This window comes from Denticeps clupeoides, unplaced genomic scaffold (assembly GCF_900700375.1).
Source record: "Denticeps clupeoides unplaced genomic scaffold, fDenClu1.1, whole genome shotgun sequence".
In the NCBI taxonomy this organism is placed as follows: domain Eukaryota; kingdom Metazoa; phylum Chordata; class Actinopteri; order Clupeiformes; family Denticipitidae; genus Denticeps; species Denticeps clupeoides.
Genome location: NW_021629784.1, coordinates 1,508,005 through 1,522,380, shown reverse-complemented (window position 1 = coordinate 1,522,380; position 14,376 = coordinate 1,508,005). Strand labels below are relative to the sequence as shown.

The window sequence follows — 14,376 nt, the reverse complement described above, 5'->3', positions numbered from 1 at the left end:
TATCCTACTCTACTATAGGATGCTTTTATCTTTAGAATCAGCATTAATCAGGGTTAATATTAATGTTTTTTTTTTTTTTTTAAAGCAGTTGTTGTGTTTGCACAGTAATAAAATGTTATTTATTTGGTCATTTTAGACTGGAGGTAGATGTTAGACAGATGACTGGGTCAGCTGGTGGAAAGCTGGTTTGTGCTTTCAGTGGTTGTCCAGAAATTATGTAAGCCTGTTTTGATGGTGGGAATATGTGTGTGGGGGGATTATATTTAACGCTGGGAGGACGAGCCCCTCTGATCCCGGGCTTGGGCTGCGTGCAGACAGTCAGGGTGATGGAGGAGGACTGACTCGGCCTGAAATGCAGCATTGTGCTCTGACAATGACATTAGTTAATCAGCATTGAGAGCTCTGGGCCCCGGTTCCCCCTCAGTGAGGCCACATGAAGGCAGCCGGAGCTCCCAGACGACCCGTCTGTCTCCCTGGCACGCCAGTCGGACCCGGCCTCGCTGGCCTCCACGCTTACACCGCCTTAAAGAGCCGAAGCGGCCTAATTAAAGCAGCAGAGCGGAGGGGACGAGCCAAGACAAACTCACTTGAGTCGGTGGCCTTTGTTTAGTCTGGGTGTCGAACTCTGGTTCCTCCATTCATCCCCTCCTGCACCCTCCTACTTATCGCCTCTCCCGACTCCCTCAGTGTCATGCAACTAAATCTCCCTCTTCATAATCTTGTGCTTTTGGACGTGTATATGTTCAGTTTGTCCGCCTGTCCTTGGCACCAGGCCACCAGTCATTGTGAAGGATGAGCTGCTTGGCCGTGAGATGGTGGCCATTTGACCTGCTGTTAAATACTGGTGATCAATACAGGTCTCATAGTCCTGTTCAGAGTTCTTGTGTTCATTTGATCATTAAAAATTGTATTTGAATGTTACTTTAATACAAGGTTATTGAATGGAAAATTACATTGAAAGCAAACAGACATATATTATCTAACAACGAAGTTTATGACTTTTTTTTTTATTCATAGTTCAAATTACACAGTGGCTTTTCTCAAGTCGCACGCATGTGTATAAAAAAAATTTACTGTGTTATTTGCGTTGTTATTTTATCAGTGCCATCAATGATTTTGTGGGCACAAGAAGTTCAGCACCAAGATGTGCGAAGCAGGAAGATATGCAGAATAGTGTAAATTACTGCACAGGGATGTTCCGATATACTACTGTTATGTACCGAAAACAAAGGAGCTGAAATTGTTTGCCGCGTCTCAAGGAGGCGAGTGTGCATTTTGTTTATCTGGCAGAAGCTTTTTATCGCTGAATATAAAGTAGGCAGAGCCAGATGAGTAGAGGTGGTTAGCGGCAAATAATGCAAATAATTACGGAGTACCAAGAAAGGCAGAAGATGTTCAGGTCTCGTATTTTGTATGGTTATGGGGGCACTCAAGAAGTGCCCCCTCTGCGTGACGTGAACCCTTTCCCCCCCCATTTGAAAAGTCAGTTTGCTTGAGGGGATTCATGTACCCTGCTCCTGTACTAAGAACACGGGAAATGAGGTTAGCATTTATCAGGCTGCTCTCCGGGGGCTTTACTCTATATATGTGTGTGTGTGTGTGTGTGTGTGTGTGTGTGTGTGTGTGTGTGTGTGTGTGTGTGTGTGTGTGTGCGTGCTTGTAGTTATGCCATTATATTCTAAATCAGCATGCTGTAGCAATTGTGTGAAATCTGCCCCAGCCTGTTTAAAAAAGCACATGCTTTATTAAGTGTGTGTCGAAGTGGGAGTTTCCTATGTGCGCAGTTGTGTTGATGTTCTACTTCAACCTATTGTAGAAATGATGGCGTGTATACGCAAGTTGGCGAACGCAGGTTAAAGTACGTACGTGTGTGTGTGTGTGTGTGTGTGTGTGAGAGCGCTGAGAGGGTTAAGTTCAGTGTCTCCACCGTGGAGCTGCAGATGTTCGGAGTTAATCTTCCTGCTCTCCTGCAGCTGGGCTGTAGCAACACATGATGTCATCCGGTCTCATCTCCTCTGCCAACACACACACTCACACTCGCCTTTCTTAGTGTCTTTTTCTGTCACCCACGGAGGGATGATTGTGCTACTCCCCTTTTCTATTTTTCTCTCCCTCCCTCCTCGGTGAAACGAGACAAATTGACCCCACGTCCGGATTGGTGAGATGCGGTGCGGTGAGCCCTCTAGTGACGGAAACAGGAAGTCGTCTTACGGCAGCCGTGAGCTCAGACGTCCCCGGTGCGGAGAAGCAGTGAACGTGACGGACCGCGCCGCCGCCACCGCCGCATTTGTATTCATTTAGTGATTATAAAGCCTGGGGGCAGTACAGGAGTGTGGGGCGGTGCTGGCAGAAGGGGCGGGTGGCTGTCTGCACATGCTTATTATTATTATTATTATTATTATTATAAATTTAATAAATCTACATTTTTTAAACCCCCGTTCCCTCTCTCACTCTGACGATTGATGGAGGTCACATTTCTCCCCACTTATCTTTTAATGGCCTCCCTTTTGTTTCGCTTTGCACCTGATTGGAATACAATACAGGGCCCTGGTCCTGCTTCAAAGGGCGTGCCACGCCCTCCCCTCCAGCAGTGTGCCACCGCGTCGACGCATCTCACATCACACACACTCGACAAGTCTACTGGCACTGTGAGAAAGGCAGGGTAACCCCATCTGTTAAGCTGTGTGTGTGTGTGTGTGTGTGTGTGTGTGTGTGTGTGTAACTGGACACCACTATCCCCAGAGGTCAGTCGACGTTTACACTACGTTTTAACAGCGTGCACAAGTCTCCGCCATAAAGTTTTACAGCTCCAGTCGTACCCGGCACTCTGCACCAGGGAAATGAAATACTTTCAACACGCAGTAAGGAGGGGAAAAACGAATAAAAATAGTGCAGGGGAGGAGGGGGGGGGGGGGTAAACGGCGCCAAGAAAACAAAGCGGAGTGTGTTAGCCCGGGTTTCCTCTTATTGTGAGCTCGGATAGGCCAATTCCCACGGCCGCTCCTAACCAAGCGACGGCCCGGCTGCAACCAAAGCTTGCTTTTCCGTCCCCTGATGTCCAGTGGGTGGCAATAAGGTCCAGAATTGAACAACTTAAGGAAAGTAAAGATCAACTCTGTTCTAGTGTTGTGGGAACACTTGGCACACAGAGAGGAGGGGAGGGACAGAAAAAGTGACGTTTTTGGACAGCCGCTGGGGTCTGGGGGTGTCTGACGTCTGGACGAGACTGACTTCACTTTAGTGGCTGGAAATCTGCTTCAGTGCCATTCAGCGATGAAGAGTTCTTGTTCTGTTGAGTGCCGCGCTGCCTGTTATTAATTTGATACGATCTTTGTTATAGGAGCCGTTTTAATTTCCCTTCGAGCGTCAGTAGTTCATAGCAACTCACTCACACAGATTAAATTATTGTAGATTACAGAGCAATAAACCATGATGGGTTGCTGTACATTTTTTCCATTATTATGACTGACACACAGCCGGTTAGATGTGATAGTCAGTATTAATTTATATAAATACTATATACATTGCATAATAATACTAAAATTGCATAATGGGGATATTTTCTATTTTATATTCTTCTATTCGGGTCTACAAAGGATTTATAATTTCTATCTAGGATATATAATTTATATATATATATTTTTATAGTTACAGTACAAAAAGGAAATGCATTGTAATTTTTATTATTATTAAGAAGTTATATATATGATTAAATGTGAGAAATGATCTGCTTCATGGATTTATGACACACTTTCTCTTTTCTCCCCTCAGGTTTCGAAAGTAAATGGGGTGGCGCGGGTGGGCACACACACGACCGGTGCCAAAAAAACTAAAGACCTCCGACTGCCGTCCAAAACTGTGAAGTACAGAGCGACCGTGACCAAGGGCCACGTCACGTACACCAAAGCAAAACGAGAACTGGTCAAGAAAACCAGACTCAACCACAGCAAACACGCCACTGCTGCTCCTCAACGACCGCACACCAACAATCACCACCACCCCCACCTCCACACAGCCAGCAACGGCCACCAGCCGCTCCACCTTCCCAGCTCAGGAAAAGCCCGAAGTAGCAATGCAAGAACCCGCAAACAGGTGCTATTATCCAACGGGGTGCACAAAGTGACCAACGGCATCATCCGGCTCAATGGCAGGCTGAACGGCCGGCTCCCTGCCAAGGACGAGGCGCAGCAGGGGCGCAGGGGGCTTCGACACTCCAAACGGAGGTTGGAGGCGGTCGCGGGAACGACCGCCGCGACCGTGGTGGAGGAAGAGGAGGAGGAGGAGGAGGAGGACGACTGTCAGAGCCCCAAGGCTGTGGTTGTGGAAGCCAAGAAGACTAAAATGCTGCCCAGTCCTCTGGAGACACGCAGCAAGAAGGCGTCCTGTCAGGACAAAATGCCCGCGGCCGCCATCGCCCTGAACAGCGGCCACCCTGCCGCGCAAGCCGCGGCGGCGGCGTCCACGATGCAGCCGCAGAAGCCCGCCACGCCTCGCCCCGCGCCCTCTCCCCCTCCTGCGGCCACGCCCGCCTCCCCCACCCCTGCTGCCAACCCAGAGCCCGAGCGCCAGCGGCCCAAGCGGGCCTCGGCCGGCAAGCTGATGTTGATACGGCAAGCCCAGCAGCGGGCGCTCGCCACCGCACACGCCCGCTCAGCTACCTCAGCGGCGCGCGAGCCCCACAAGCCGGCACAGACCCGGCTGGACCCCGAGCGGGAGCGCAGCCGGGCCGGCTGGCCGGCTCTTGGCGAGGTGCCGGCGTTCAGGCCCAACGCGCGCGAGTTCCAGGACCCGCTGGTGTACCTGGACTCGGTACGGGACCGCGCCGAGCAGTGCGGCCTGTGCAGGGTGGTGCCGCCGCCGGACTGGAGGCCCGAGTGCAAGCTGAACGACGAGATGCGCTTCGTCACGCAAGTGCAGCGCATTCACATGCTGGGCCGGCGCTGGGGACCCAACGTGCAGCGGCTGGCCTGCATAAAGAAGCACCTCAAATCTCAGGGCATCGCCATGGACGAACCGCCAGTAATAGGTGAGGCACTTCATCAGATGACCGTCACGCGGTGCACACAGTAAAATTTGCCACCTTGGTGGGCAGCCATGGGCATCCATAAAAGAAGAAGGTTGAAGGTTGCCAATTGGAATCCCCAACCACCAAGATGCCGCTGAGCAAAGCACCGTCCCCACACACTGCTCCCAGGGCGCCTGTCATGGCTGCCCACTGCTCACCAAGGGTGATGGTTAAATGCTTGCTGTGTGGACTTGATTTCGGGTCTGCTTCCTTAGCCGCTAGGCCCTCTTAAGTCCCGCATGCTAGGTAGCATGAGCTAGCATAATGGAGGTCAAACTGCAGCTTAATGGCACTGGCGGCAAAATGTAGTTGATGTGGCGTTATGCATGTGCTCCTGTCCCCCGATAAAGGCAGGGCAGGATGTTTTTTGGGGTTTGTTTCCAGTTACAGGGAGCTGAAGGACCGCTGACATCAGAAGTGCGAAACTTGGACCGACTCCACACGTACACTTAGCAATAAGAAACCCCACACACAGCTGCGCCAGTTAAGATACAACTCGATTGTCGGCCTGATATCTCACACAAATTGCCTGTCATGCCAGATTTCCAGCTTGAGGATGGGCGACTTTATAGGCTCCTCGTCTCACTCCTGCTCTCTGAAGATGAGGCCGGGTTATAGGACTGAAATAACTGTTTATTGCGCTCCAGAGAATGTCTGTGGGACTGTCCTCAAGGGTGTCAAACGAGTGGCCGCTGACCCTTCGTGACCCTTGCTATCGCCGGCAAAGTTATATTAATGTCTGTTAGTAGGTCAGGCTGCACAGTTTTGTTATAATTTGAAATATATTTGAATCAGTAATACAGACATTTAAAAAAAAATAAGCAGTTGATTCATCATAATATTGAATTGCATGTGCACAACCGTTGCTAAATACTTGTAGTATTTTGTGTGTATTTGTTGTAATTTTTTATTTTAGTCATCATTTCTTAACATTATTTGTGTTACCCAGTTATGATTGATCTGTTTGTGTATCTTTCATTTCTGCACATTGCAAAAAAATTATTATCAATATTTCGTGGAAAAGTCACCATTTGAATCTCTGCAGAGTTGGGCGGTTTGTTCAGAGCCAGACTCTGCCTACAGGCATTTGTTATTTGAAACCTTAAGTGTTAAGACTTTATCCCTGATGTCTGTGTGTGAGCGCGAGCGGGTGAATAGGATTAAAGTGACACGGCTAAGAGGTCTGCTTTGATGAGATTATACAGGAGCCGTTAGCCTGGTTCCTTTTGTTAGCATGAGGGCGTCCGCTCCAAGTTTAATGGAGCTGTGGAATGAACGTGAGGAACGTCCGCGATCACTCTGTCTGCTGCTCTTTGTCGAGCCTCGTGTTGGGCTTCTGTTTTGCCCACACTTTTTAAAAAAAAAATTTTATTCCTAGTCAGTGAAGTGCAGCACAGCACACGGTGACCCAACGAAATGTGTCCAGTGGCACCATGGCAGCTCGATCCGGCAGAGATTACGGGTCTGTTTTGCTAGGCCAACCACTTATCCCTCAAGTTTGGAGTTACCAACTTTCTCAACCCCAAATGAGCACATTTTCTTGCAAGTGTGCATGCAGAGCAGCTTTGTCTGGTTTGAAGACTGGCGAAATAGTTGTGTTGTGAGAGGAGAGGCCACATCACATAGCGTCACTCAGTGGAAATACATAAATTTCACTCTGGTTTCTCAAGAATTATGCACTTCGAATGGTTGCTTAATTTTCAATATTTCCACAACTGTATGCTCATCTGTAGTCATCATAATTGTCTATATAGATTTGACTATAAAACTATAAAGTAACACCCATCATGTAGTGAACAAAGGGACATTTTCACATCTGAAGTATATAGAATACGGGGATGGATTTTCCCACAGTTCCTGTTGGTTTGTTTTGATGCACGGTGTGTATATAAACTGCTAGTTTGTTCCTATTTGCGTTGTTGTTTCGTCACTATGCTGCCCAACTATCGTGTACTGATTGTCTGTGTTTCCTCCATGGCGGTTCAGGAGGCTGTGAGGTCGACCTGGCCCGCTTCTACCAGCTGATCAACGACATGGGGGGCATGCAGCAGGCGCTGGACCTGAAGAAGTGGAGCCGCCTGGCCGACCTGCTGCGCATCCCCAAATCGGCGCAGGACAGGCTGGCCAAGCTGCAGGAGGCCTACCTGCAGTACCTGCTGTCCTACGACACGCTGACCCCGGACGAGCACCGGCGGCTGGAGCGCGAGGTGCTGGCCGAGAAGGAGAGCCTGGAGCGTCGCAAAGGGCCCCTGGAGGGCCACTCGGACCACGCCCAGCGCGTCCTGGGCCTGCCCCGCTACGAACCCAAAAACGGGCTGGCCGGGGGACTGCAGCCGCCGCACCGCAACGGCTTCCGCAGCCGCGGCGCGAAGGAGGCCGAGTCGCCACACAAGGCCGGCCGCCGGAGGCTTTTCGCTCAGGAAAACAGGGAGGGAAGGGAGGTCGGAGAGGAGGAGCATGAAGAGGAAGATAAGGGGGTTCTCAGTGACCAGCACAAATGTATATATAAGGTGAGTCCACCTGAGCGTTTTTTGAAAGCTCAAGTCCCATTGGCTCAGGCTTCAGCGAACCACGCGCAGCCGGGACAGATTTAATTTTGCGAGTTAAACCGATGTACCTCGGTAATTCCTGCTGCTGTAAGGCGTGCGGACGCTCGCACGGGAGCGGAATTGAGCGCGAGCGGCTGTAAACGACTTGGCCGCGCCCGCCCTCAACGAGCCCTCGGGCGATAAGTGTTTTCTCGGCTCGGAGAAGTGCGCCGCGGTGCGCCTGCCAAGCAGGAAATTTAATCTCCTTCACTCCAGCGATTAGAAAACTGGATTGTGAGCAGCGCTCCCGGAGTGCGTTATCGAGGCTCCGGCTATACAACCTTCCCCTGGATGGGAGGAGCTTCTGTAACATGACGCCTACAGTGGCACTTGAACGTTTGTGATTCCCCTCTCTTTATATCTGCAGAAGTTACATTAAAAATAATAATAATAATAGTATTATTATATAGTATATAATAGTGAATAGTGTAATAGTCTTACACAATTCAATATGTACATTCTTTCCAGTAGTATTTGGACATTATATAAGTTCACAACTTCAGTTCACTGAAGACACTCCTGGTACTACTTGTTCAACAACCAATGGTTTAAGTCTTTATGACTAAATAACTTATTTACTGAAGAGTATAAAATGTTGATTCGTGTAAGTACTGCATTAATTGGCCTGGATATGAAACCCTTTTCAAAACTAATAAGAACGTGTTCTGTTACACGCTTTGTTTAGCGCCACCTCCTGGTAATATGGTTCTTGTCTAAATGTAAGATGACTTCTTTTTCCGGTGTATTTTGGGCCTGTGTAATCTTTCCCTTGTAAAATTTTTTTTTAAAATGTAAATAGCGTATTGTTTATTACAATTTAAAAAAAATATGTTGCCCAAACTTCTGCCCTGTTGTGTTTATAAGACACATTGTGCACCATTGCAGAAGTGTAGACATGTTTTCTGAGTGGGTGGTGAGCGTCTGGTCTGTGGAGGTGGTGGGTGGTGGCTGCACGCCTCAGTCCTCTTTGCTGGGTTCCTTTTCTGAATCTAGGTCATCTTGGTGAAATGGCCTCATAAGACTGGATCCTCATGAGCAGGCTGCATGCAGTCTTCCTGTTTAAGACCCTTCCCACTCCCATTTCAGTCATGCCCTCTTTTATATATGCTTGCTCAGTGTTCGTTTACCCACTGATGAAAGACTGCAGTGCATTGTGGGTTTTAATTAGGGTTGTCTCAATTAATATGTAAATCATTGCAATTAGTTTATGAACATTTAACGTGTTCAGTGAATTCAAGATTTAACCTTGCCAGAGACAATCATTTCGCTATCATCCCTATTTCCCCCCTCACACTTGCCTGTATTGTGTGGGCCTTGTTTTAAGAGGTAATCATAATTAATTACAAAATACATAATTAATATTAATTATAATCTACTTATAAAATAATTTGTTATTCAACTTAATTGATTGACATTCCCCAATTTTAACTGATCTGGGACCTGTGTACGTGTGTGCACCCAGCAGTCTCAGAGCACCTGCTGTCATGTTAAAACCCTCATGCTGCAGGGGTGCAGCGGAGACGTGCCTGAAAATGGAGTCTTTCAGCCAAGGGCTTGGCTCAGATTTATGGGTGCAACTCCCCCCCCATTCAGTGTGAAAACATCTACTCTACAAAAACCCTTAAAAGCTGTTCAGATCAACACTGCTTAGTTTGTAGGTGTGTAATTATTGTAACTGGCTGTCATATGCAAATCAGCACACTTTTCATGGTGTTTTCAATCTCTTGTCTCTGCTCCTCCTTTTTCAGGGGAAGTCTGTATCCCTGACCACCTTCTACAGAATAGCCAGAAACACCATGAACATGTGCTTTAACAAGGAGCCCAGTGCTGCTGAAGTCGAGGTGGGTCCAAATCTTTACTGTAGTCAGTTTTATTTTATTTCTTTTGTCTGTCTTTATACAGTTGTTCTCTTGAGCTTGAGAGATTTTATTACAGTTTCTGCTTTTGAGTGGTTACTCTATATGTTCTGAATGTAATAAAGTCATACATATAAGGTTTCTCTTGTTTTTATTACTCTTGTGGGTCCGGCCCTGCTGTTGAATGTTGTTGAACTGAGAGCTGCATACACCCTGCTGTAACTCACACTGTTTCTTCTCCTTCATTATATGTGAACTGAGGTTATTGAATGGCAAGTTTGTACACGCAGGTTCAGGTTACTTTCGCCAGACAGGTGTTGCAGTAAACTTTTATGGGGTTATCATGGGGCTATCAAATATATATATTCTATTCTTTCTGTTCATTCTGTTTTTTTTACCTCACAGCAAGAATACTGGAGACTAGTGGAGCAGAGGGATTGCCACGTGGCAGTGCATTATGGGAAAGTGGACACAAACACACATGGAAGTGGCTTCCCTGTGGGAAAATCAGAGCCGTTCTCTAAGTAAGGAGTACAAAGAGGACACATTTTCCACTCACTCTCTCAGGCCTTTTGTCTGGCTTCTTTTTGTGTGTTTTTTTTATAAATATTTATGTCTTCTTCCTTTAGGCATGGATGGAACCTCACTGTCCTCACCAATAACTCTGGATCCATTCTGCGGCATCTTGGTGCTGTACCAGGTCAGTTGTACAGCCATTAAAGCCCCATTTACATCAAAATTGACTCCAATCCCCTATACTGACCAGCTGCAGCTTTATAACATCTGACCCCATTGCAACATGTTTATTTTAGAGGCCATTTCGTACCCCAACTTCTGCCAAAAATAACTGCAATACTGCATTTGGGCACTAGATGTCAAACACCATAAAGTCTTAGATCTCAAGCACATCAATCAGATGTTTTTTTTTTTTTTTTTTTTTTTTTTTTTTTATTGCCCATATCAAACTTCACAGATTAAGTGTTGAATTAAATTGTATAAAGTTAAGCTATTGCATATCTTGACACAACACAATATTAACTTGTATACAATTTACGGTGCATTTCCAAGGTGGTAAGTAGTGGAAGTGGTGGTGAAGTAAATAACTAAAATTTCCTGTAATTGATGCATGAAAAGTTGCCTCGTTGCCCAGCGGAAGCTGAACTTGATTAAATCCACCTATGACTGGAGAAGGCGTCTATAAATCTTTAACATGTTCTCTTCACCATCTGTCTCTGAAGGACTGACCATTCCCTGGCTAAACATTGGCATGGTCTTTTCTACCTCATGCTGGTCCCGGGACCAAAATCGCCTTCCATACATTGATTATCTACACACTGGTGCTGACTGCATTTGGTGAGTTCCCACAGCACCTTTATGATTGAGTGTGTGTGTGTGTGTGTGTGTGTGTGTGTGTGCGCACGTGCGCGCTTACATGCACGTGAGAGTGAGCGAGAGAGCATGATTACACCGCCATGAAAGTGACTCATCACAAACACTGCTAAGTGCTGTTGCCATGGTGACAGGGTTAGTACCCCACCCCCCAATACAGACACACACACACACACACATGGTGCAAATCATTCCTGTGTAAAGATGTACTGCAAGTGAATGGACCTTGAGCTGGTGTTCTGTGGCCCTGCAGGTATACTATTCCTGCTGAGGAGAAGACGAAGCTTGATAAGGTGGTTCACACACTGCTGCAGGCCAACGGCACTCCAGGTCTGGAGATGCTGGAGAAGAACATCATGGTGAGATCCCACGGTCCCAAAGACACATGCACACTCTGTCTCGCATTCATAAGTAGATACAGAAAATTTAGAATACTGTCAGTTCCACACTTCTATATGTTCAGTGTGTTTGTGTGTGTTTGTGTGTGTGTGTGTTCAGATCTCTCCAGAGGTGCTGTGTCGAGAGGGAATCAAAGTTCACCGCACGGTGCAGCAGAGTGGACAGTTTGTTGTTTGCTTCCCTGGCACGTTTGTGTCGAAAGTGTGCTGCGGCTACAGCGTGTCTGAGACTGTGCACTTTGCCACCCCCCAGTGGATGAATCTGGGATATGAGGCTGCTAAGGTTCGCTCTCTGCTGACCCCTGGTGGCATTAAGGCCAATCCGGCACTTACCACATCTCCTTCTATAAACTGTAGTAATAGTTTATTTACTGACCATAATATTAAACTTCATAGCATCATTTATAAATGCTGTTGATCTCTTATTTCTAGAAATTAAACGCATGCATGCAAATTGCTTTGGCTTCTACCATTTTAATGTGTTCGGATTTTAAACCCCTTCCCTGTTTTGATTGGCAGGATCTGAAATGCCGGCACATAGCCAAGCCCTTCTCCATGGAGAAGCTGCTCTACCAGATTGCCACCGCCGAGTCCAAGCGAGAGAACGGCCTTCTCCTCAGTACCATCTCCTCTCTTCTCAAAGATCTCAGGTCAGCATCTGTCCTTGGCACAGAGATGCATGTTTTCCTCACTCACTCACCTCTAATTTTCATCCTGGAAATGCTGGATGTGTGTGTGTGAAGAGCCACAGGATAGAATTAGAACACATTAATTCTCAACAAACTTGTTCGCTTGTAAAATGCTAAATAATTTGTTGACATTTGGGACTGAATTCACTCTGGCTGCCGAGTGAGCAGGAATGCATTTCAGCTTGGCCCCGTGCATACGTATCATGCAAAGGTCACTCTGTAGAGTTTGAAGGCTGGTGCTGATTCCCCGCCCTCCACCTTCCACAGGAACATAGAGATGCGGCAGCGACAGGAGCTCTATGAGGCCGGACTCCTTTCCTCGGCCCGCTATGGCGCCCACGACCACAACCAACTGACTGCAGACGGCCGGAAGAAGCCCCGCAAGTGGCTGGCGCTGGAGTCATCGGAGCGGCGCTGCCAGACCTGCCAACACCTCTGCTACCTGTCCATGGTGAGTTACTCCTGTCAACACCACCCGTCAAAAGTTTGGACTCGCCTTCTTTGTGGTTGTCATGGAGATAAGACGGGGCCGTTTAGAGTCGCCTCGTTTTACCTTCATTGCTGCTTTGTTCACTATTGTAATCATAAATAGATTCTCATACACATAAGTGAATGATAAGAAAATGTTCAGCATAATCCGTCCCCATTGGGTGGTGAAACCAAGAGAGTGAAATGTCTGAACTGTAATAATCCTTGTCTGGGTGGAGAATCTGTCAATTACAATTTTGCACAGCAGTTTGTATAATATTACTGACTGTCATTCAGTGAAAATGCCAACTACGCATCAAAATTACATGCCACTCGTGTGTTGGGCGACTGTTTTCCTCTTCTCAGGTAGTACAGGAGACGGAGAACGTGGTCTTCTGTTTGGAGTGTGCGCTGCACTACGTAGAGAAACACAAGTCTTGCCGTGGACTCAAGATGATGTATCGCTACGATGAGGTGTGTATTGAGCATTACATTTGCTTTTATTTTATTGCAGTGTACATTACGAATATATATATATATATACATACACACACACACACACACACACACACACACACAACATCTCTCACCATCCCCCTTTGCTTGGCCTTTTTTTCTTTACCAGGAGCAAATCAACAGTTTGGTGAACCAGGTTTGCGGTAAAGCCACTCTGAAGAATGACATTGAGAACTGTAATGGCTCCAGCCCCGTCAAGCTGGTCGGCAAGCGCGGCCCCCGTAAGAGAGCCACCGTGGAACTGTCCCTGTCCCGCATCTCGTCCACCACGCATCTGTCCAAAAGTGCAGCCGCTGTCTCATAAAGAGCCATTTTTTGTCCTCCCTTTTTTTGTAAGATTTGACTATTTTTTTAAATCAGATATTGTTTTTCTCTATTGCTATTTTATCAATGCCTTCCCTCCCAAAAAAAACCTCCTCCCTGATAGAATGGTGGTCTTGCTTTGTAAAAAGCAAGTTGCCTTTTTTGCACTAGTGTGAAAGTATTTTCCTTGTGTTTTTTTTTTTTTTTTTGGGATATTAGCATTAATTCACCTGGTCAACGCTTGACCCCTGACCCAAAACTTGATATTAGACTGTGTGCTTATTGATGGAGAAATTAGGACTAAACTTTATTCATTGCGAATTGACCCCTCTCCCCCCAGCCGAGCCGAGCCGCTGACTGCATGGACTCTCTGTGACGAGCGAGCGAGAGAGGGAAGCTGTTTTATCTGATTTTAGGACCGTTTAAGGAGTTCCCCTCCACTTTTTCCCCCAGTTTTAAAATATTTTGAGTTGTTTTTTTTTTTGCTTTTTCTTTCAGGGGTACACACAAGGCGAGGTAAAACTTGATAAGTCTTGTTTTTGTTTGTTTTAGATCCAAAAAGAGGACTGTCCTTTTTTTTTTTTTTTTTTTTTTTTTTTTTTGTGGGGTTTCTTTCCTTTGGTAGATAGGGGAGTCACTGGTTTCCATAGCAGCATATGGCCTGGCAATTCAGAGAGGTGCCTCTCCTTCCTTAGCAGGAGCTTCGCACAGAGAATCAATCACTTTCATTCTTTTGGTGCTGTCAGTTTTTACTGTATATCAATACAAAAATAAATGAAACAAATAGGAGAGCCGCCGCTGGCCTCCTCACACTTGCTGGAGGCCCGGGGGGGCATCTGGCTCTAGATGTGCAATCGTGTGAACATTCCATTCTTCCATAATTACCAGAAAACATTAATTATTATTATTATTATATTATTGTTATTTTTATTTTGTGTTTTATTCTGATGTGCTACCTTAAGTAGAACCACTAGTCAAAGAGTGCAAAATGTGAAATATTTTGTTCTTTTCTTCCAGTTTCTAAAATCACCCATGACCCCACTTTTTATTCCTACCATGTTCTCATTTTGTCTCTTTGAATTCTCTCTCTTCCCCAGATGTATT

General features: G+C 46.6%; 1 protein-coding gene across 1 annotated transcript in view; it reads left to right on the top strand.

Moving 5' to 3' along the window:
- jarid2b (jumonji and AT-rich interaction domain containing 2b) overlaps positions 1-13,763 on the top strand; it is a 39,391-nt gene extending 25,628 nt beyond the window's left edge. Inside the window, 12 exon segments of the mRNA XM_028966212.1 lie at positions 3,772-5,026; positions 7,052-7,575; positions 9,402-9,494; positions 9,915-10,033; positions 10,139-10,209; positions 10,748-10,862; positions 11,152-11,257; positions 11,397-11,579; positions 11,816-11,946; positions 12,253-12,436; positions 12,820-12,927; positions 13,079-13,763. Coding sequence (XP_028822045.1) covers positions 3,772-5,026; positions 7,052-7,575; positions 9,402-9,494; positions 9,915-10,033; positions 10,139-10,209; positions 10,748-10,862; positions 11,152-11,257; positions 11,397-11,579; positions 11,816-11,946; positions 12,253-12,436; positions 12,820-12,927; positions 13,079-13,273 — 3,084 coding nt within the window. The 3' untranslated portion in view covers positions 13,274-13,763.
- The last annotated feature ends 613 nt before the right edge of the window (positions 13,764-14,376 follow it).